General features: G+C 34.3%; 3 protein-coding genes across 5 annotated transcripts; 2 read left to right on the top strand and 1 right to left on the bottom strand.

The window, feature by feature from the left end:
- The first annotated feature begins 1,426 nt into the window (after positions 1–1,426).
- LOC138334725 (M-phase inducer phosphatase-like) lies at positions 1,427–5,064 on the top strand. Its single transcript, XM_069283414.1, has 9 exons — positions 1,427–1,494; positions 1,887–2,004; positions 2,367–2,459; positions 2,598–2,765; positions 3,095–3,265; positions 3,701–3,787; positions 4,023–4,156; positions 4,294–4,411; positions 4,695–5,064. The coding sequence occupies exons 2-9, from the start codon at positions 1,891–1,893 to the stop codon at positions 4,830–4,832; spliced, it is 1,023 nt and encodes a 340-aa protein (XP_069139515.1). The 5' UTR covers positions 1,427–1,494; positions 1,887–1,890; the 3' UTR covers positions 4,833–5,064.
- A 1,237-nt stretch (positions 5,065–6,301) lies between these two features.
- On the bottom strand, positions 6,302–11,179 carry LOC138334726 (V-type proton ATPase subunit e-like). Its single transcript, XM_069283415.1, has 4 exons — positions 11,034–11,179; positions 8,525–8,572; positions 7,865–7,995; positions 6,302–7,315 (listed from the first exon to the last, which is right to left on the bottom strand). The coding sequence occupies exons 1-3, from the start codon at positions 11,141–11,143 to the stop codon at positions 7,881–7,883; spliced, it is 273 nt and encodes a 90-aa protein (XP_069139516.1). The 5' UTR covers positions 11,144–11,179; the 3' UTR covers positions 6,302–7,315; positions 7,865–7,880.
- A 231-nt stretch (positions 11,180–11,410) lies between these two features.
- LOC138334723 (pyridine nucleotide-disulfide oxidoreductase domain-containing protein 2-like) lies at positions 11,411–25,074 on the top strand. 3 transcript variants are annotated; one of them, XM_069283411.1, is made up of 17 exons: positions 11,411–11,678; positions 12,131–12,150; positions 12,996–13,089; positions 13,344–13,417; positions 13,890–14,045; positions 14,188–14,341; positions 16,207–16,268; positions 16,638–16,735; positions 17,199–17,340; positions 17,753–17,884; positions 18,229–18,301; positions 20,814–20,970; positions 21,190–21,344; positions 23,193–23,299; positions 24,146–24,266; positions 24,812–24,947; positions 25,046–25,074. In XM_069283411.1, the coding sequence occupies exons 1-16, from the start codon at positions 11,510–11,512 to the stop codon at positions 24,898–24,900; spliced, it is 1,803 nt and encodes a 600-aa protein (XP_069139512.1). In that variant the 5' UTR covers positions 11,411–11,509; the 3' UTR covers positions 24,901–24,947; positions 25,046–25,074. The 3 variants fall into 3 exon arrangements, with proteins under 3 accessions (XP_069139512.1, XP_069139514.1, XP_069139513.1); XM_069283413.1 differs by lacking the exon at positions 17,753–17,884; XM_069283412.1 differs by lacking the exon at positions 25,046–25,074 and having other exon boundaries at positions 24,146–24,308; positions 24,812–24,923.

Below are 25,074 nucleotides of genomic sequence, written 5' to 3'. Positions count from 1 at the left end.
TGAGAGCAAGGGGAGATAACATCACAGTTGAAACATGACAAGAAACGATGTCATAACAGCCCCCTGATTAACGCCAGACATTGACGCTGTGATAAAGTACATGATATTTTGGCTGGAAAAAAATTCAGGTGCCCAAGAAAATCAAAACAGTGTAATGCAGCTCTTAAATACGGAACAGTGTCCGTCATGGCAAGCTTAACTGTTAGACTAGAGTAATACTAGCACTGTCAAAAGACTTACAGAAGATTGAATTAGAAGATGGTTGTTTATTGACTATTGATCATACACGACGGTGTGTATGTTTGTGTTTTACTCTTTATTATAAAAAGTCTTATAAAGGGGACACACTGTTAAGGGAGAGGGCTTATTAGGCATAGCCTGCTGCCCAATCCCTATTAAATCAAATGATTTAATAAAAATATTTTGAAATGAAACACTGTTAAGTTGACCTGCTAGCTATATATGTATATGAAGCATTTGCTTGAGAATGTATATATACATTAATCCACGGTTACTTAACGCATAAAAACATATTTGAAAACATCCTTCAAAAAATCTTTAACCAAAATATTTGTGATTTACCTGAAGCATTCCTTCTATTTGTGGAACTTCTGTATTGCACTGAGGGGATAGCCGTAGTATTGGCAGTGACACAGCATTGAAGATGAAGAAAATTATGATCGACCCATTTATTGGTATAAAACACAAGTACATAAATGTATATTCAATTGAAAGCATTACATGGCCGCAGTCTGATGTCGTATACTTGTTCCTGTTCGTATATAGTATATGTGTGACTGAATAGTTTTAGTGTTACTATCAATGTTATAACTGCTTGTGATCCCATAAACTTGCAATTGTATGCTAACTTTCAAAATAATTCCGTGGCAACCATTTTTTGACGAAACAATGTACAATTGATTTGTAACCATCTAATTATTGTGTAAAATGTTAGTAAATATCAAATATATATATATATATATATATATAAGCGTGTGTATAAAAATACTCGTGGGGCTACAAGCTCAACTGCGTTATATTTTCCGTGAACAAATATTTTCGCGTTTATGATGTGTTTATCTGCAATAAATTACATTAAATAGGGGGAAAAGGCGTATAAACATATAGGTTTTAGCATATTATCAATAACCCTTTGAATTCGACCTGATCAATTAATATTACGGCATAATTAGGCATTTAGATTTTACATTAGGATAGTGACATCACTAAATTAAGACCTAATTAATAGTATTTACGAACGTGTGTCAGTGACCGATAGACATGACTTTTAACCGTATTACCTGTACTTCGTGTACAATGATCAATAATTACCTTTATTGGAAGGTTGGAGGGTTATGGCAAGTCCTTACCTGGAGCGCGAGCGACAGGACAGAACACGTTACCTGTAATTAAGCAATGATGTTATTATATATAAACACTTATGGACGGTCTGTCGTACAGGTAATAGTAGTATTTCACAGAGACACGAGTAAGGTACGTACCTATGTTTGTTATTGATTTATACCAACATATCTATATAACAAAAATGTACTTTCTCAGAAGATGGTTCATGTATTTTATTTTTCACTGATAATTTCAAATCTATGTGAATTTAAAGTTCACTAATTCGGATGAGAGCGTGCATGGTTTCCCAAAACACGTTCACATTTATAGAGCCTACCCTTTAAACAAAAATGTCATTTCGTATACTAGTACATTATCACCTAGCTACTATAAGATATAGATCTCTGGGGTTCTCTTTACCAGTGTATGAGATCAAAGCAGCCAATCTAAGTATGTACCTGTATTGTACAATTATAAAATGTTCTCGTATAAGATAACAATATCTATATTAAACGTGTCTATTTCTCTTTTCTCTTTAAAAGCACAATGAGACCAAACAGGAGTCGGACACGTCTCGGTGGTCACATAGAACATGTGATGACCCCAACCGTCCGGAAATCTCTTCTCCAAGACTTCATGGAATGTGACGTTCAGGAACAGGTACTGTTATCATAAATTGATGCACGTTGTTTAGCGCGGATGTTACATAGTATATATTTGTTCCTTTCATATTAGACTAACTTCTACATAATCTTGAAATATGTTGGATTTTGTGTATTGTGTTGTTCATTACGCTAAACTGCTAACAGAATTATTGTTCTGAAATTTTAGTATGAAAAAAAGGAACTTTTTCAGTAAGAGTCTATCTTAGTTCTCCGATAGATGAGCAGATGTTTGGTTTGATTCCAAGCCTCGGAAAGAACTAAAGGTATCAGAAACAGTAGTTTTATCATCATTATTTTGTATTGTGATAATTTGTTAGATACCTCTTTGTAAAATTGTAAAACTTGTCTTAATTGCAGGTAGATGGAGATGAACTGCAGGTTAATATGGTTACGGATGAATTTGGATCGTTTGAAATAAGTCACCCGATTTTGAAAGGATTGGATTATACAGTAAGTAAATGCTTTCCTACTGTCATTCCCTTTTTCTATGTCATGGTTTGAAGGTCATTGCTAATATTCTTTACAATTCAAATAATGATAGTATTGACAACAGAAATGTAACACTCATTATCATGGCCATTATTTCAGCCGAAGTCGTCGGAAACAACGTCAATGTCGGACACTCTGGGTGCTTTTGATGGAAGTTGTCTGGAATTACTTGCTCCTATAAAACGAGAAGACACAGAAGAAAGGGTCTCAGCCCTAACAGGTCCTGGACAGACGTTACCCAGAGTGAGACGGAGTCTGTCATTTGGGGTGAGGCGTCCTGTTACTAAATATTTACCAACTAATGGATCAACTTAAAGTTATAATACGAAAGCGCAAATGAAATGTAATAAGGAGAAACTATGATATTATCATAATTATCTAACAGTTGGTAACCATGTACATCAAGAAGAAATTTTTTATGTTTAATTGTTTTATATTGCAATTTATATTATTACAACATACTTGTTTATGTATTGTTATGGCAAGTTATTTTTTCTTTTACTTAACTGCATCTTATTTCTTTGTTATGTCAGATCCCATTTTGCCAAAGCCTCCGTGTAGCTTTCATTAGAAAAGTATCTTTACTTATATTGAAGGGCCAATCAGAAGCACGGATTACTCCAAATGCGACAAGAAGTGACGACATCCGGAATATGGTAGAACATATGTCCAATAATGATAGTCTGATTGGAGACGGAAGTGAGTCACACCATCTACCAACAGTGGCTGGAAAACATATTGGCATGAAATGCATCAGTTCTCATACAGTACGTAACATTTTTGTTTTGTTTGAAGTTATCATGTGTCAGGCCTTGGGATTATAAAACATATTAACCAATCAAAATCTTCGTCATTTTTTTAGAAAGTTGTCCGTGATTGGCTGAGTTAAAACTAAAAATAGAATTACACCATAAAGTATAAATTTTGCTATATTTGATTTCATTCTACATTATTTTAATATTCGTTTCCGTTTCCTTTCTGTATTTTCTATTGTTGGTTTTATAATATGTGACCCTATTTACTGTATACATTTGTACATGCGTGTCTTAATAAAAGGCGGATTGGGCGTCAATATTTTTGGCCCACATTTGGGATATGAACATGGATTCCCCTGGTAAAAAAACGGTTACGTTAAATTAGAGCATCTCAATGAATCGACCAATTCATATAATAACACATATATATACTTTTATGACGAACAGCTTTCGGAGGCCATACGCAACAACAAAGTGCAGATACGGCTCATCGACTGTCGCTACCCGTACGAGTATGATGGCGGACACATTCAGGTAAGAAACCGGAACTTGATGTCATGGCCTCCTTCAAGTAGAAACCTAAAAAAAAAGTCAAGGTCATTACTAATACTTTATTGAGTTCATTGAGCTAATGATTTTTGTTAAATTGCATATTACTCCTTATTTACAAAACCTTTCCATTTCACTCGAAAGTGCTTGATCTGTTGATAACAAAGAAAGCTAAATGTATGCAGAGAATATAACGTTGGTTTTACACATGTTTGATCAGGGTGCTGAATGTCGTTATAACCAGGACCAAATCCTCAGCCTTCTTGAGGAAGGGTCAAGGTCAGAAGTAACCGGAAACAAACCCCCTAAACTCGTCTTTTACTGTGAATTTTCATCGATTCGAGCGCCATCTATGTAAGTATACGGAAGATAAATATTTCCAATAAAGTTTCATTGTAATCATTGAATAGTTAGAGTTAATTCGTCCCATGTACGTAAATTAGGTAAATGTATTGATTTCGCTAGTTATTTCATTCTTTGCGTTGCCATAGGTACCGGTTTATGAGAGAGAAGGACCGCGCCCACAACAGAGACAAGTACCCGGCCCTGATCTATCCTGAAATCTACCTCCTGGACGGGGGCTACCAAGCATTCTTCCAGTCATTCAAGGTACAATTGAATTCCATGTCAATATTTGTCATATTAAATGCAAGTTGACCGATCGCAAGGTATTATGTAGCCACGTCTCATGCTCGCAAACGCACGTGTGGATGTACCTAAGCCATGAAGTTGCATACATTGTACAAAATGCAAAGTAACGCGCGGTACTCTGGTGGTTTGATTGGCAGATGGCATCCGTCAATTTGCGTTATGGTCTGATCAATTCTTATATTTATTCGTTTATATTGACTGACATTATCGAAAGCATTATTTTATTGACATGTTTTTGTAGGACTTATGCACGCCATCGGCCTATGTACCAATGCGTTCACAGTCTCACTTGGAGGAACTACGTCACTTCCGGGCAAAGTCTAAGTCTTGGACAGCAGGGGAAAAGAGGAGGCTGTATCTGAAATGTTTGCGACTATGAAAATAACTTCAAGTCTCATTCACTGATTGTTATTTTATTCCTATTTATGAGTTGTTTATTTGTTATATATAATTGTTTTAATAAAAATATACACCCGCTTCAAATACAAGTGAAATAATTGTTTTTATTCAACCAAATAGATAAACACGTCTCTAACCTTTTCAGTAAGTTTTAAAAACGCTCACTCATTTGGGCAGGTCAATATATATATAAGTGGGCCTAGTCCAATACCTTAAATAAAATAATCGATACAAATAATTAGGACATATCAGTAATGCACTTGAAACCTTCTTTTTGCTGTTTGAAAACTTCAGAATAAGTGACTGTGTATTTGAATTATTTTATGTTCATCATATTGAACAAACCTAGAAGTACTCCGCCCTGTAGTAAGCAAGTGTTTCGATATCAAAATTCAATGCACCACGTATTCGCTGAAAGTTTCAATAATATTTCACCATATACTTGTGATCCCGTAACGAAATAAGATTCTGCAGTCGAATGTAGTTTAAAAGGTTTTTGCAAAAAGTTCATTTAACGATTTAAACCCTGTTTAACCAGTATGACCTTATGTTAACCTGTTGAGATGGGGCTAATCCATTAAATCAAAATAGTGTTCATTCTTTTATCAAGATTGCTCAATATCTGAAGACAAGCTACATGTAATTGAAAGAGTGTTGCTTGCATTTGCTCAACCTACATGGTTTTAGGGTGACCTTGCATTTCAAACCACATGTTAAGATAATTGAACATTCTGTGTAGCTTTATATACGACCTCACGTTAGGGTGACGGGGCCCCAATATTGGTATCTTTGGATCTTGGTTAATGTAAAACAATCGACTTGAAAGTTAAACATTTTCTATACAGACACTTTGGACAGCAAATACAGATCAAACTCATTTTGGTGTGCATCTTGCATAACAACGAAGTGTCGCAATTATGGCGATAGCCGTCCCGCTTAACAGACAAGCAAACATCATTTTAGAAACAGACCCGATATTTCACTTTTCGGGTGCAACTGCAATTTGATTGGTTGAGGAGAACATTACGTATACATCATTGTCTTTTTAGCCAACCAATCAAAGCGCAAATCAAGATCAATGCCACATTGCGATTGTGCATGAGAGATAATCAAACACGTTTTAAACATGTCACACACACATAACAATAATGCTCAATATGGTGTAAAAGCTATTTCAAGTGGGTATGACAAAATGATACTAGTGTTGGAAAGATCTATATTTTCCTTTCAAAATAATTATTCACAACTTTGAGATACCATGTACAGTACGATTTTTACAGGTTTTTTTAACTAAACCCCTAAAATGTCGCTAGTCCAAATATATTCTCATATCTCTGCGGCCAAACCACGAACTACTGACGAGTTATTGCCCTTTGATCAAAGTGATTTTGCAGTAAAGTATGTCAGAGTTACCGCCCTTGGTCACTTAATTATAAAATAATGCTCATATTCGTGGAGTTTATTTCTTTATTTTTATACATATAATACACTGTAACATTATAAAGAAAGTAATAACAGTATTCTAAGTTTTCAATACATTTAGATTGGAAGTATTACAAAACAAGCATAAATCATGATTTTTTTTTCTCAAATACAAACATACCTTAGCTAAATTGATGTTAAAACTTTCCTGGTTACTTTTAAAAGTGGACACTGATCAGTTTATTTACACTTAGTTAACATTTCTTTACACTTAATGCACTATTTGAACATTTTCCGGGACAGTGTTAGAATTCATGCTCTATGCCTGAAATTTGATTTTTTAACCTTAACAAGGACACATGAAATTATTTGAAAAATTATTCTGCCCGACTTAAATGAGGAATACCCTGCTTTGGATATAACCTTCAATAATCCTACATTACGTGACATCGATGTAAGATACCAAATCATGAACTACAATCTAACATTAGGGGACTGATACAACTCTCTCACACTTTATCACAAATATAGATATCAACAAAATAATACCACATGTAACACAAAATAACAATAATCATATAAATCATTTCAATAATTTATCCCTCATTTACTCCCCAAAACAATCACCCATGTTTGTTCTTCGAAATGTCTACACTGAATGTATGGTGAACTATGTGAAAACAACCCCATGATGCCATCCCAACCCCATCCGCTAAATACCCATCCTAAATACAGCTTCACATGATATCTGACAATTGAACCAACTTAAGCTAAATTTGACATTTAAATTTGTTCATGATTTTCACGAGCACATCAAATGGAAACATTTCTATGTGTATTTCTAAGTTATTTTAAAGAATTTTACCAAAAACGTAAATCAAATATCACAATAACATGCATCTTGGTTAAATAATAAAAGTCTAATTAACGATTGGTTTGTCGTCATGAGCTACAACAAATGTCTGTGAACGTCCACTTCAATGAACTCCAGCACTCAAGTCTTTGACTGATGGGAATGATTTACCGGAAAGACTAGCATGTCTACAATAGAAAAAAGTGCATATAAGTTTAATGTTAAATATGTCTTCATATACTGTGTCTAGCATTTCTTACAAGTTGAAGTAGAAATCTTATCATCGTTTTCTATGATCCTGTTTATAAGTTTAAATATTCTTATATCAGTGCAAGTATTATACACACAAAGTACTATGAAACAAGTATTCAAAGTATGGTTTTGTTTTCTGTATTGCATCTTATTATCGTCTTTTCAAGAATCTATATATTTATTTCATCATAACACTATACTATCTTCCATAATCATCTATCTACAAACACACCAAAATGGTACTGAATCAAGTCAGTGTTCTATATTTTAGAGAATGAATTGATTGTACTTTGCCCTATTCTGTCTTTGCATATTTCAGAGTTATCTCCCTTTAAGGAAGGCATTCATTGTGACTCTGAAAAGTATGACATTACTTTATTATGAACAAACGATGTCCCAATCAATACCTACCCCCAAGGGCAGCTAACTCTGTAATATACAAATACTGGTTAGATGGTACAAGTAATAGAAATAGAGAGTATTACGTTTATTTGACCCCTATCATGGTGTGTTTGGCTCTAGGTCTCTCCACTCATACATCATCACTCGTATCAGGCCTGTATCCAGATCAGGCCCCAGAAGGGGATTCAGTTGGAAGAGGAATGCACAAAGCCAGCTGAAAATAGATATTTACAAAATTGAAATTGTTTCCCAGTCAGTCTATGAACTTCCCAGGTATATTTGTTTAATTGTACTGCTTTTATTTAGTTACAGCATTTCTTGGTCATATCTTGTATTATGCCTGTGATTATAACCAGTCTTATTTTAGTGGTAACAGATACTTTGAAGTTGGAATTTAATGAAGGTCCTTTCCCTAGAGATTTGTTGTATTTTCTCAATTTTATGTACATGTATATATCTTCCCAAAAAAGAAAATTTCTGTAAATTATACATGTGTAAAGAAAGATGAAATGCAGTATTTTTCCAATTCAAAAGATACAGGCCCAGCACTGCAGAAACTGAGTAAGAATAAGACAATCAGTTGATCAAAACCGATATAGAATGTTTCATCACACAACATATTGTTATAAATATACACATTGACCCTGGATGTTTAACAAAGTAAAACTAATTTACAAAACTGAACTAATATAACTAACAATGGAGTTATATCTATGAATTGATTTTTATCTTAAATTACTTACAATAAATAGCAGCATGCCGCTGTCATCATAAGCATCAACTGGACAATCCTGTAAAAACGAAAAACAAATATTATATCTGAAACAGATTGAAAGTATTATATATAATATAGATACATGCTATAACCTCACAGGCTCTTCAAAGACGTCAAAGTTATCAATGATGTCAGCTTACTCTGGTGTGTTTGTCTTATTACTCATTTATTGTTCTAGGGAAACAATATGAGATAACATAAATATTGTAAATCTGGGAAAAAGTATGATGGCTGATTTGAGCCATTTTCGTCTTTTCGTGCCAAAAAAGACCAAAATTAAATATCTTCATTCTCGTCTTTTCATCCCGAAAAGTAGAAAAATTAACAAACCTTAAATTTTGTCTCTTTGGGCCAACAAGACAAAAACTCAAACACAAAGACGAAAGTTATGCATGCTAATCATAGCCTTTAATTCTCATTTTTTCGCCTTTAAAATCGTCTTTTCAGGAAAATTAAGAAATCCTGAGATGAGATTTTTAAGACGAAAAGATAAGATATGGCACTTAGTAGCATACATCAATTTCGTCTTATCCTCTTTTATTTTTCGTCTTTTTGCCTCGAAAACACAAGATACAGAAATGGTTAATTTTCATATTTTTGGGGTGAAAAGATAAAAAGGCACAAATCAGCCACAGTAAAAAGGTGTTACTGAATACAATGTGGAATTGTTTTATATATTATACAGACATTGTCAAGGCCCACTGCTTTTCCGAAACAGCTTTAAATTTTTAAAATGGGAATGTAAAACGAGATTGATATTTTGTAGAGTCACGAAAGTTACATGTATGAACTTACTGTTAATTCTACATTCATCATCAGATTCTGATCAATTTCCTTAAAATAAATGAAAAGTTAATTTTCAGTTCCTATATACCATGCGGTAGTACCCGTCGTCGTCCTAGATACTCATGTGCGTACCTAGTTGACTATCACTGCGCCAGACAACAAAACAGATTACTCTCCACTGTTTTCATATATTACGAAGGAAATCTTGCACATATTTGGTGTTGTAACCTCATTTTAGTCCATTGGTATATATTATCTGATGTAATTGATGTTTTTACAGTTTTTAAAAAACTTATATTTTGCTCCGGAAAGGAAGTGGGCCTTTAAAGATGCTCCACCGCTGACAAATGATATTTGTTCACAATCCAAAACAGGAGCAGACGATTTAGTGTTTTTCTTTGGTTACAAAAGTTACTTACTTTACACCATTACCACCATTGAAAAGTTTGAGCTTCTAATTTTACATCAAGATAAAAATATCAAAAATAATTAATTGCATCCCGAAAATATTCTGTGGCATCTGCTATCATATCTTAATATGAAATGAAGTGCTAATTGTGCATACACCAAAGACAAAATAAATTATTTTATATTATATTTTGTGTTAATTAGGCATATATATATATATACACGATTAATCACCAATTATTGTTCAAATGATGAATATTATTTATGCTCTATCGCCAGTGGAGCATCTTTAACATTTTGTTTCAGAATAAAAATCATTAATGATGATTTATGATTATTAATTTCCTCTTTGTTATTGGTTTACAAATAAATATCAATGATTAAATACCAGATATAATTTTGTTTTAAACGGCATTATTAAGTTCATTATAAAATTATTAATTTTTATGTGTTTTCATACTATATCTGACTTTCTGATTGGCAGATCCTTTTTCTTCATATACTATGAAGAAATCCTTTTTCTTCATATACTATGAAGAAAAAATCCGAGAATGGGGTGGAAACCCGACTTAATCATGATGTCAAAATAGAGATGTCAATGTTGTGTTTCGATTTATAAAAAATAATCCATTGGAAAATCAATGGAATCGTATGTTTAAACGTGTTTTATATTATCAAGTAGTCTGAAAAATTAATCATAAGCATTGATGTCACTATCTTTTAACTTCATCAGGTTATGAAAGAAATTTTGTTTGCAAACTATGTGAATCCGCGTATCGGAATATCATCATTAATTTTAATGTGACAACTACATGTGTGTATATATATATATTATATACTTATAGCTACTTGTCGACTTATATATTATTCTATGATAAAATCCTTAATGAGTTTGAATGTAAATAGTACCTGATTTTCTAAATATATAGGGTATTATTTACATAAATCTCATAAACGAGTCTAGTCAGTTTCATACTTTCCCAGCTGTGAATTTTAAGTAATAAAAACAAATATGCCGGATAGTATGAAAATACCACCCGCCCCCCCCCCCCCTCGTTTATCTTTATTCGGAAGCAAACCGATATGATACATTGATGTTTCAGTATATTTGAATGATATTACACACTTACGACAACCTTCCGACACAGTTAGTGTACCAAGATAGTACGTGTAGGACATTCCTCTGTTGTCAATATCAGAAATCACGTCAAGATCATATGCCAACTCAAGATTCAACGGCCCTGCAGACCTACAAAACCACAATGAAGTCGATGCATACATACCCCTTATTTGGTGATCCTTTCATGAAAAATTGGGCCAATATCGGGAAAACAATTCCCACAACAGCCCAAAAGCCCGTGACGGCGACAAGAGGTAGCAGCTTTCTCTCCATTTTCTTTTAACGGAAGTTTGACGTATCACATGATTCGCGTTCGAAACTAATATCCACACGCAATCCACTGCGATATCCGGATTTTATGCTTTTAAATTTTCAGTAAATTGTGCCAATTTAACATAATTTCTATATTCAAAATAAGTATGAATTTTACATCAAAAGTGATTTTTTTTAGATTTTGTCAATAAATGAATAATACATTTTTTCAAGTTTCTTTTTGATACAGCCCCTCAACGAAATCATAAAAAGTCACATGACCGAAAAATGGCGGCTGTCAGCGAGGAAAGCTAGTTGTAAACTGCAGGTGTTCCTTTATTTGCACTTGAAGTGTCTGCTAGGGTTTCCTGCTCGTTTTAATTCTGAATGGTTTCGACAATGGCATTAAGAGCGAGATTAAGTGGGACTTTTTGTAAATTATATAACGATCTGAGCTACAACTGTCGTCAATCGCACAACAAGTACGCCACAGCATCAGCAACTCAAAGTAAAAGTGAACTGAAATCCAAATATGATGTCGTCATAGTCGGAGCAGGTAAACATAACGTCCATGGATAACAGACTGAACAAATGTCTCATAACTAAAACGAAACCCATTATAATCAATTGTTAATTATTTTAATGATGAATACATGATTTGGTTTTTAAATTCACTTTTAGATTTTATACACTGATACACGCATATCCAATCTTAGTCCGCTAAATTTGCAAGTCTATAATTTTTTATTTATTTATTGATTTTTTTTTTGTAATTTTAAAAATAAAAATAAAAAGATAAAAAAAAAAAGATAAAAAAATAGATAGGTAAGTTTAGCGGACTAATGCAATCCCGGTATGTACAGCCTCATCATAAAACATTATTCCAAAATAATATTTTTACATCTTAATGTACATTGTAGAAATGCATATAACATAATGTTTGAAATGGTCAAATCAATGCAATAATAGTAAAATAATTTTCTTGAAATTGTTTCATTTCTTTGGCAGGACATAATGGATTGGTGTCTGTAAGTATAAATGAATTTTGACTTTTTTTCACTTTCTGTTTTTCAAATCATTTATCATCAATTTGTGATTGCTCATACTTAATTTTAAAATAAATAGTTCATGTGTTGTGCCAAGGACGTATATGAGAAGGATAAGTCACACTGGGTTTTGGGGGAGTACAAGACAGGAGCTTTTGTGTTTGTGCACTGACCGTGACGTTGGGCGACGGCTGATTTTCCTTTGATATCCGCCGGCGCAGCCTTTGATGTAGCTTGCGGGTGCGAGGGTTACCGTCTTACTTTCTGAAGCGGGCCGTCATTTCATGAGCTGTCGTATTTTTTAACGAAAGTTTAAGACATAGCCTTTAAATCTTCCGTCCTTAAAATAAGTTATAAATGTTGTGAAATTTAATAAACTTTACATTGGTGTTTCGTTTGACTCGATAAGACAAGTATTTGTTGAGAAAAACGGTTTGTATTCCCGGTTCATAGGCGTCTCGCGTGGTGTTTAGTAATGTAAAGGGACAGTCACGAATCCTTCTTACTTATAAATCCTTGGTTGTGCGCATGCCTTGTTGGATACATATTTTTCGTGTTTGCAATTGAGTTACTCCCCGTGTATATTGTACAGTATTAAAACAGTATATATCTTATTTTTGCCTTTTTATATGATGAAGGTCTTTGTCACAGACATTTAATTTTGTGATCTAGAGTAGACGTATAAGGTTCTATAGTTTAGCTGTGTTTGCACAAATTTATTTTCATGTTTTCTTGTCACCTGCAAAATAGATTTAAGTTGGTTTACAGTGTAAGAGCATTCTTATTTAACAACTAAATGTATTATATAATTCATTTTTATATACTAGGCAGCGTACCTACAGGAGGCAGGGCTCAATGTGTGTGTTGTGGAAAGAAGACATGTGATAGGGGGTGCCGCTGTCACGGAGGAGATCATTCCAGGTAAATTGTAGGATATATTAGCAGAGCTATTGATAGACTCACCGAACTCATATCTAGCATTTATTAATGTAAACAGGTTAGGACAACGCTGATTTCACTGAATCTCCATAATCATGCTTTATAGCGATACAGAAAATAAAATTAGTGCAATAATAGTTTAATGAACCATATCTAGTGAGAAAAAAGACTGCAATAAGGCTACTACTATAATTTATACTCTAGCTCTTATCAGTTTGTTATTATTGTTATCACAGGTTTTAAGTTTTCAAGGGCATCTTATGTATTGAGTCTTCTGAGACCAAAGATCGTACAAGATCTGGAACTAAAGGTTAGATATATCAATAATTTCCAATCAACTTAAAACAGTAGAACTGTAATAAATAGTAAATTTGTATTTGAAGCCAACAATAAAACATCTGTAAATATATTGACTAAAACGAAACAAGGCAGACATTACTTAATATCATGTTTCGTTGACATATATTATATTTATTGATGACGGGTAATATATATATGGCTAAAATTTGCAGATGATATTTATAATAATAAGATTTCAATTATGAAAATAAAGCAAGTAAAAAAGAAAATAAAAAAATCCTAGAAATTTTTTGGGGTACTTTTAATAATGCTGTTTTTCTCTGTGAGTGCGAAAACAATTACTTACATGTAGTAACTCAAATAGAGTGATATATATATAATGGTCAGACTAGTATTATTGAATCTATAATTTATATGTACTATATACACAGTATATTTTCACTTTAGATGTTCAAATATTTTGTCATGACTTGGTTATACAGAAGTATGGTCTAGAGGTTTATTTGCGTGATCCCAGCTCGTACACACCTCTCCTAAACCCTGGGGGTAGGGACGGAAAAGCAAGGTCACTCCTTCTTCATAGAGACAGTCAAAAGACAGCAGAGTCTATCGCACAGTTCTCCCAGAAAGATGCCAAGGTATACATACCACTTTATAGCAATTAAATAACAATCAGTGATTGAAAATTAAGAAGAAACATCAAAAAGAAGTCATTAGGTCAAACAATTTCAACCTGATGTATATAGACTTTTTCACAATAGTTGTGTTGCTCTGTTGTAGAATTGGATTGAATATGAGAAACAGCTAGAACATATTGTTTCGGCCATTGAACCTCTAATGGACAATGCCCCGGTCAGCCTGCCAAATGTTATGGCGCCTACAATCCGAGAGCAACTAAAAAGTCTGCCTGCTATATTAACTCTCCTCAAGTCATGTAAGTGTGTGATATAGTGATGTATGGTTATCCAGTTTATCAAGGTAAGCATTAGGTCAATAGTAATAAATTGGTTTGTATTTTAATGCTTTATGTAAGACAGGGAAATAACTGACATACAGTTAATTTGTATGACACACATTAGTAGTGCTAGGTATAGAAGATACACTTATCATCATGTAGTGATCAGTATAGCAGGGACATCCAACTGGTACAGTAGGAGATCTAGTATTGTCAACATTTATAGTGGTTCCTGGTATGGAAGGAAACTATGAGTGGTAATTCGGATCTAGAGTTAGTTCCCTTTGTTTTACTTTTTACTTATGTACATGTAGTGGGTTATAGCAGAAAATATTAATTTACATTGGTGGCACATAGTAAGGGGGATAATTGTGTAGTTGTGTAGAGGTATATGGCAGGGAGATAACTTAGCAGTTATTGAATTAGTAATACATGGCAGATAAATTTGCGGTGGTATATAAATATTCTTAACTTTGTACATGGTAGAAGAGATAATGATTGCTTAACAGTTGTGTTATTGTGCAGAGAATGGGAGATAACCTTGTAATCTTTTCCAAAAATGTATCCTTCCTACATTTTGAATACACCATTGTATATCCCTAATGTTGTTTTACCATTTGTTCCTAGGCCACAAATGAAGGTAATCTTTGGTTGATGCATGATTTGCTGATGTCATGTTTGTATTAAGGTTTTGTCATTGTATACAACATACCTGCCTGGTATACACATAAGTGTGCATGGAGTAAGCATAACTTACCTGGCTCGTTTTGAATGATTTTAACATTTTTTACATGAATGGACATAGGTACAACAAAATTTAACAGTTTTAATGTACAACTTCCCCCAGTAAGAACAGAACAACCTACAACATTATTTCTTTTCATCTCTGCTGGTGTGATATTGTGCTTGTTTGAATGATGAAATATAGTATCAGACTGAGTTAATTAAATGAAAAGCATTGTTTTGTATGCTGAAACAGTGTGATAATCCCCTTACTACTAATCCTAACCTAGCATGTTATATGGCTGATTTGTACATGATTGTATGTCTAGTGAGTCGAGTCTTGCATGTATTTGAGTTAGTTGATCCCATCTTTAAGAAGGTAGACCAATATTTTGCTGTTTGAATGTGAGTAGTGATAACGTGAGTTGATTTAACTCATTTACCTGTGTTTTAATTTGGCTTGAGAAATGTGTATTTATCTAGGAGTAAAAAAGAAAGGGTTAAAAAAGTTCTCTATGTACAAAATTAATGATAATGTTCATCTCTGAAGTTGAATATTTGATGTTTACAAAAGCATATAACTTCAAGCAGCAATCTTACATTTAGAATGTATAAAGATACGGAACATTCGATGAAGCATTGGTAATTCTTATAGGATCTAAAGGTCATGGTTTCAACTGTACAATGCTTCCATTTGTTAATCTTCAATGTTTATAGATACTAATTGTCATGTTTGTTTGTTTGTTTGATTAATTAACGTCCTATTAACAGCTATGGTCATGTAAGGACGGCCTCCCATGTATGCGGTGTGTTGCGTGTATGTTGTGCGAGGTGCGTGTTTCGGGAGACTGCGGTATATTCATGTAGTGTCTTCTTGTATAGTGGAACTTTTGCCCTTTTTATAGTGCTATATCACTGGAGCATGCCGCCGAAGACACCAAGCAACACACCCCACCCGGTCACATTATACTGACAACGGGCGAACCAGTCGTCCCACTCCCTTTTTTGCTGAGCGCTAAGCAGGAGCAGAAACTACCACTTTTATAATCTTCAATGTTTATAGATACTAATTGTCATGCCAGCCCTATATAAAGCTATTGTTCTCCATCTGTTTATCACAGTAAAAGGCCTAGGGAAGGAGACTGATGCCTTTTATGAACTGATGACAGCTCCAACTACAAAGGTAGTATACAAAATTTTATCATTACATTTCGTTTAAAGACATGCTAGGTTTTGGTGACGAAGGAAAGTGGCCAGAGTATCAGGTGAAAAACAGTTTTGAGCTCACACCAAAGAGACGAAGACACCCTAACCACTTAGCCACTGCTTCCCAGATGTGGAGGGTTAAATGTAGAAAGACATAGTAAATACTCATATCAAATTCAATTGTTTAAGATAAAATGAAGTCAAAGTAAATGAATTAATCTTTAATTAAATCCTGTTTAATGAATAGAATATTGGGTATAGTTCAATGTAGGCACATGGAATTAAAGCAAGTCCTCAAAATTGATAAAATAGTTTGCTGCTTATAATAATGCTATATTTACTTCAGATATTGGACAAATGGTTTGAGTCAGAGCCATTGAAGGCGACTCTGGCGACAGACTCGGTCATTGGAGCTATGATCAGTCCTAAAACACCAGGTAGTGGGTAAGTAGAGGTCTGACCTAGCAGAGATATTTCTACAGTGGCTGATTTGTGCCATTTTGTCGTTTCATCTTTTTGCCCCGAAAAGACCAAAATTAAGATCGAAATTAGAGATTTGTTAACTTTTGTGTTTTGGGGGCGAAAAGACAAATCCCTTAGTTAATGTGACATATCAGAATAACCTTATTGTGATAATCCGTGTCAAATGGTTTAGGGATAGCTTGATACTAAGTAGCCAGTGGAGGCTTATCCTCTTGTAATACGGGGGTTTCTCAAAACCAAAACAATATGGTAAATTATGATTTACCGTTGATATGTCGCACCTTCCAGTGGTTGCGACATCGTATTTTGAGGTGATTTTTGTGGCGTCACAATTACTGGAAAGTAGAATTATTCGATGGAAAATCATATCCACATTGGTTTGGTATCTCGAAACTCCTGTATTCTGGAAATGTTGTGTTTGTAGGTATGTACTCCTGCACCATGTGATGGGGGAGTTGGATGGAGTGAAGGGTGCGTGGGGTATTGTGAAGGGCGGTATGGGTGCGGTGTCCCAGTCCATCGCTAACTGTGCTGTAGATAGAGGGGCCAGCATATTCACCGAGGCAGTAAGTAATCTGTGATATCTACTCATTGGTAGAGAACAATATTGTTTATACTAATTTACTTAAAGTCCTCAAGTACTGGTACAAAATTGTACACATGCAGTTCTAAAACTTTAATTGATGAAAGTGATGTATGTTGTGATGAGTGTTTCCTGTTAATCCTTATATATGTACAGTTATGTGAAGCATTCCTTCAACATTGTAAATTAAATACATGTGCCCTGAAATTGTTGCATTATATAACAAATAGTACAGATCATGCTTTTTAATACATTGATTTAGCCATAATAATGTTTGTCCCTCCAAAAAGTGAAAATAAAAAGATCAACAGCTAATCTTATATCTCCAACCAGCCATTTCATCATTAAAAATGAATTAAGTAAAAATGAGAAAATAATTTTGTTCACACCTCCAGCCTGTTCAAGAAATCTTAGCTGACAACGATACTGTAAAGGGAGTGTTGTTACAGGATGGAACAGCCATTGAAGCCAAAGCTGTTCTGTCAAATGCTACACCAAAAGTTACATATCTAGATCTGTTACCAGAGGTGAATATTGGTGAAGTTGAAATTATCTTCAAAATGTATGGTGATAAGTTAATTGTAATTAGGTGTCATGTATAACAAATGTTTGATATATGAATGCTTCAGCAAACTACAAAAATAAGCTTTTTCATATTTTACAAAATAAGAAAGAAAGTAAACAATTTTATAATACAAATAAATTTAAATATTAAGGCATATTATGAAATACCTGAAGATGAATTCTACATTAACATTTCATTCATTATACTGGAAGTTTATATACTTTGATCAATAATGTAGGTCCATGTATTGGCCGAGTTCATTTTGCTTCATTGTGTAGCTGTAACTATATGTGATTGTGATTTCAGGGTAATCTCCCAGAGGATATGATGTCAGAACTGAGAAACCTAGACTACACCTCACCTGTTACTAAGATCAATGGTATGTATCTCTGGATCCTACATTACAATACAGAGCCTCCATGTAACAGCAAGTTTTTGGTTTGATTGATTTAAAGTCCTATTGAAGTGTACACGGAATGGTTTGGTATATAAGGCTTGATAAATGCGTCTTTGGATAAAATTTAGAATCGAGAAAGTACGAGTTTCATAGCGATTACAGTATTAGAGATAATGCGACTTTTCTCTAGAACTTTTCACCTGAAGTCCCAAGCCGTTGACCCCGATTCGGGACCTGTCACCTGTGACGTCACGAGGACAACGGGACCTATTCTACTCGCATAAGATAGAGAGGCTAATATTATCCTTAATCACAGATATGAGTTTGAAAAACGCTTGAAAACAGGGATTTATTATTAATAATATACCATGCATACATGTATATTGATGTACCTGTCTTAGATAAATGAACATCTCTACGCGATTACAGCATAATTATACACAATAAAATGTTCATAATAATCCACATACGTTGTATATCTGCGGTGGTTGGAACCACATATATGTGAATATTATATCAAGGATTCTTGATTATGTTATCCAAAGCCCGACTCGGGTCTTTGAATGTCTACTGGTCAAACCTGCTTAACAAATTTCTGACTTTTTTTATAAAACCTGCCAATACGAATTAAGGTATGATTCCAAACAGATTTTTTTGCATATATGTAAATGCATCTACTAATTGCATTATATCTGAAAACGATCTATTTGTTTTTTGACGAAATACATTCAGCTTTCATATAATACAGTACACTCGACGACTTATTGATATTTCGCTCAAGTTCATTCATTAGTGTCTTTAATTGAAAAATAAATCATGCACGGGTCACACGAAAAAAATGGGACTGACGATGTCTATGTGACAAGTCTAATCCAAGTAGCAGATATCAAGTACAGAACAAAAACAGAACATTAATTCCGAATAGCGAATGTCCAGATGATGTCGTGCTGCGTTTATCTCTAACCTGTATACTGCAGTACCTAAACCGCGTGGTCAACCGAGACTAATGAGGGGGCTAACCAGATTACGTAAGAAAGGTGTTTAGTGACCTGTCACACTTTTTTGATTAGCTCACGTCAGGTGTCAAAAGTAAGATCACAGGTAAGTTAACTATGGACCATCATGTAATTGTTGTATAATGTAATATTTGTTAGTGTTTACACTTAAAAATTCCTGGTTTACATTAAAATACACCGTTCCAACATAACATATAACAAGTGTATCAATTACTAGATGGACAGTATATATATTTCAGAAAGACTCATTATACATTGGTCTTGTATATATGTTCTGGTTACACGTCAATGTATTTTTATAACAAAAACTACAAAATTATTAACAAATGGCATGTCGAGAAAGAACAATGCAAATATAATGCTCAATGTCAGAATTTTGATATTTCTGATATTTGCTAGATTTCGGATATCCATTTTTTTTTTTTTAACTCCCCCTCCTAATTTATGTCTATGATATCTTTGTGTATTGAACTAAGAAATACATTTAAAACATTTTCTTTTCGTTATATGTTGGTTCTTGAAATCAGAAACATATATGTTTCTGTTGAAATCCATAGGCTTAGAGAGAATTTTTATTTATACAGAAACATATTCAAATGGATAATTATATGACCATCATTTTTCGAATTCGTCTCTTTTTAGATCACATTATGAAAATAAGAAAATTCCCAAGGTTTGATAATTTAGTAAGCTGTAAAACAGAGATACGATCTCTAGTTAAATGTTTTTACACAAGGTACACCCAGAAACATAAATAACTTATACATGTTTCCGCTCATCTACATATGTATTTAGCCTGATTTCAGTTGCAATATTTCCTATTATATATATAATTAATTCGTCAACATAACTGCATACTGTATATATATTTGTAAAATTCTTGTAACCCCATTTCAGGAATATATATAGGTACGTCCCGTTTTGTGCTATAACCCGACTACCAAACACCTCACTGCCATTGTCCTCGTCCATTGTGACGTCCATCCGGTTATTCCCCAAATCAGCGTGAGTGGCCTATTCCCTGATTAGCATTCGATATACAGGTAAAAATCGAGCACTTCGGAGGGCGTGATCTCGGTACTGAAGCGGCTGATTTTGATGCAGTTTTCAACATTCTTGTCAGAAGATCAAACAGAATGACATATCTAAATATCATTTTCCGTTTCGTGTACACTTTAATAGCAAGGGGGTATTTGAGAAAAGGTTTAAGAGGTTGAGGAAGAGTACCAGACTGAAACCACCGACCAGAAGTCATTATCTGGTAACTGCCCCAGATGGGATTCAAACTCCCGGCCCAGTAGTGGAGGGGCTAACATGACAGTATATCGGAACATCTTAATCACTTGGTCTTGTGGTAATACTGTTTCAGCAGTTATATATGATAGGGATAAAATGTTTCATTATTGAAGTATGTTTAAATTTGTCACAAAATTATGTTATGTTTATGACAATAAAATAGTAATCAATTATTTCTTCAGTTGCCGTAAAAGAATTACCAAACTTTGTGGCTGACCCCAATATTAGGAAAAATGAAGTGATGCCCCACCATCGGGCAACCATACACCTCAACTGTGAACACTCTGATCTTATCCATGAAGGATTTCTGGATGCTCAGGCAGGCAAATTTTCTAGAAAGTGAGTATGCAATTTATATTTTTAGCCCACCATCATCAGATTAGTGAGTTAAGTTTTCCTTGGTTGCGAGTTAGACAGCTAGGTTTTTTTACTGCTGGCGTATGTGACGTAAGAAAGATAACATTTTACACTGATCCTCAGAAGGAACAGGTGCTGTAACATATCACTGAGCTTCAATACTGAATGATATTAAAGTTATATCATCAATATGTTTGTCAGGCCGATGATTGAGATGGTGATCCCTACAAGTCTGGACCCTACTATGGCGCCCCCTGGCTGCCACGTTTGTCTGCTGTTTACCCAGTACACACCCTACCACTTAGCAGACGGTCAGGAGTGGGACGATGGTAACAGGAACAGATACGCTGATACAGGTACATTAATCTACAGAACTGAAGTTAAATTTCTAAATCTAGTACTCTTGTTTATAAATTAATGCCACTTAATTGGTTTGTGTAGTACCAACCGTGTCTAACCATACTTTGGAGGTTGCAGTTAACAGCAGAAGAGTGCAGGAATTTGAGAGGGTAGGTCCACAAAGTTGTCAAAATACGAAATTCTGCTGAATTAATCAACAAATGAGGTAGCCTACTTGGTGGAACAGACATTGTAGATTTAAAATTTACTTTGGAATGTAATCGAAAGTTTTCATGCAGTCCAAATACTTCGTGAATAATCAAATCGAAATTTCAGTGAGTTTCTAGTTGAATTATTTGATTTTAACACTTTCGAATAGTATTGTTATATACTAAAAACAAACTAGCCGAATGTCATACATTTCTGTCTTGAAGTTTGCACATAAAAGCAAATTGAAGTTTTGGTAAATGAGGTTGCGGTTGCATAAAGTAAAATCTTGGGGTTGCAGTTTTTGGTCACATAAAATTTATAATGTTTTGGATGATGGTCAACTTATCATATGATTTTGGGATGTTTTAGAAGTGTTTTCAATAATTTTTGCTATTGTAAAACATTAAATTAAAACATGGTGTAGTTTCAGACATGTATTAATATGTTTTTGAACACCATCATCCAGTGGGTATGTGGACGAATATTATGTCAGCTTGGACATTACTTTTGGAATGATAAGGTCAGTTTGAATCTGCGACAAATATTTATACAGGTGTGACCTAAGGTAAAGCACTACAATTCTATTTTTTTTTCTACGTTGAGGAGCATATGGGTACCTGGCACGGGAACATGTCGTTGAATGATAAAGCAAGGTACTCCGAATTGCACCATTACTTGTATACTCCTGAAAGGGTTATAATGTAAGACGTCTCTGGAATGTCATAGTATTTCCAGGGGTTAAAATTACAAGGTCGTGTGAATCTGTACTTGTACAGAAAACAAGACTGTATTTAATATCAAACTGGTCTTTTAACACACATGTATTAAATCAAATATTGTTCGTTAAAATGGAAAGAAAAAAAATAACAGATTCCCTTTTTTAACCCGTGACCTTGTCTGTGACATTTTATATACCTGTGTTCAAACTATACACACATGCATTATTTCACATTTGAAAAGTAAAATTTGCAGCTTTGTTGTGATATCACCATCGTTAAAATACCCGAGTGAAGCAATGGGAATACGCATTCATTTCGTGTATTCAAAACTATGTGCAATGCTTTATTTCATAAAAATCGCAATCAAACAAACTTGCTTTATCCCAACCGCAACAATACTTTATCCCAACCGCAACAATTGACTGACAATACTTTTTTACTTTACTTTTTCCGCAACCCCCAAAACATGCGTTATGTCAACCGCAACCCTGACTTACCTCCGATTTCAGCATTTTAACTGCAATCTCTGCATTACCTCAACCGCAACCTCCAAAGTACGGTTGGAAACGATAGTACCTGCTATCATAGTATTTCTTATAATGATCTAACGGCATTAGATAAAATAAGAACACATTGATAATGCTAATAACAAAATTGATGATACTAGTAATTTAACTAGATGGGACAAATTCTGTAGCAGTCTGAACTATAGATTCTGAAGTAAATTAGTCATGGGAGAGGGGTCAAAAGGGGCAAAAGAATACTGCAATGTTGGTAATTATCTCCCCTTGATTTTTTTTAACTTTTGATAAAATTGGAGGGTTTAAGGCCACTGTGTAATTTTCTGTTTTGTAGTATTTAATGATCCTAAGGATTTAGATTAATGCTTTAAATTTCTCTGATTTTAGGCCAATGATGTAAATTTCTCTGTTTCAGTGTTTGATGACATAGAACAATATGCCCCAGGGTTTAAGGCGAGTGTAATTGGTAGAGACATTCTCACCCCACCTGACCTGGAGAAAACATTCAACCTTACTGGAGGGGTAAGTGCTTTGATGAATACAGGTGTGTTTTTGTATAGGACAGGTAAAATACTAAAAATTCTTAAATAGCAATCAACACATTCGACTGTAAAGAATGATTTAGTCAAATGATTGCTTTATTGATAATAACACTATGTACTGGATCAAAATAATGACTTTGTTATCATTTAAGTATTATTGGACAACATAACAAACAAAATAGCAGTGTGAACAAAAAAGGTTGTTACAAATTCTCCCTGTGGTTTTCGATTCCTATTATATCTTTACACTGTTTATTACTGGTATGGGATCCATATTTTGTGTTCTGTATGTTTTCAGATATAGGGTCTAATTTCCATAGAAATTGTTCCTGTCCATAATGTTAGAATTACATGTATTTATTGGTCTATTATTTACCATTTTGAGTAGTTTGTATCCTATTGACATGTTTGTAAGGATACAGTATTATCTGAAATGTTTGTATCCTATCTGAAATGTAATGTAAGGATACAGTATTATCTGAAATGTAATGTAAGGATACAGTATTATCTGAAATGTAATGTAAGGATACAGTATTATCTGAAATGTAATGTAAGGATACAGTATTATCTGAAATGCAATGTAAGGATACAGTATTATCTGAAATGCAATGTAAGGATACAGTATTATCTGAAATGCAATGTAAGGATACAGTATTTTCTGAAATGTAATGTAAGGATACAGTATTATTTGAAATGTAATGTAAGCATACAGTATTATCTGAAATGTAATGTAAGCATACAGTATTATCTGAAATGTAACCATTGGTATTATTTCTGTGACACACAACTGAAGTGATACATACCTGTGTACCTTTTCTTTGCACAGAACATCTTCCATGGAACGATGGGTTTGGATCAGCTATATATGTCACGTCCAACCACCAGACTGAGTAACTACAAATCTCCCGTGAGGGGCCTCTATCTTTGTGGAAGTGGGGCACATCCAGGTAAGCTCCTGTGAGGGGCCCCTATCTCGGTTGCACATCCAGGTAAGCTCCTGTGAGGGGCCCCTATCTCTGTTGCACATACATGTAAGCTCCCTTGAAGGGCCTCTATCTTTGTAGCACATCCAGGTAAGCTCCTGTGAGGAGCCTCTATCTTTGTAGCACATCAAGGTAAGCCCCTGTGAGGGGCCTCTATCTTTGTAGCACATCCAAGTAAGCTCCTGTGAGGAGCCTCTATCTTTGTAGCACATCAAGGTAAGCTCCTGTGAGAGGCCTCTATCTCTGTTGCACATACAGGTAAGCTCCCTGGAGGGGCCTCTATCTTTGTGGCACATCCAGGTAAGCTCCTGTGAGGAGCCTCTATCTTTGTAGCACATCAAGGCAAGTTCCTATGATGGGTCTCTATCTTTGTGTCACATCCAGGGTCAAAGATCACCTTGTATTTACCATACAATGACATTGATGCATATCTCAACAGTAAATTTTTATATCTTTGTTCTGTGATTTTACCATGTATTATAATTCATATAATAACAATTATTTTACAGGTGGTGGTGTAATGGGATCTGCTGGACGATTGGCTGCTATGGAAACCTTATCATTTTTCAAGAGAAAATATGTGAAGAACAACAAGTAGTGGTTGACCCAGATGGCTAACATGTTACTTGTAAGCTGTCTCATTAATTGAGGGGAATATAGTATTAGCTGAAGCGGAACTATTGTCAGTATTGGCAGTAAGTATTAAATCTGGGGGAACTACAAGTTGTAAGCTGTCTCATTAAATCTGAAGGGGAACTATGGTATTGTCAGG

The sequence above is a fragment of the Argopecten irradians genome, chromosome 11 (genome assembly GCF_041381155.1).
Source record: "Argopecten irradians isolate NY chromosome 11, Ai_NY, whole genome shotgun sequence".
NCBI lineage: Eukaryota > Metazoa > Mollusca > Bivalvia > Pectinida > Pectinidae > Argopecten > Argopecten irradians.
This window is presented reverse-complemented; position numbering and strand designations above follow the sequence as displayed.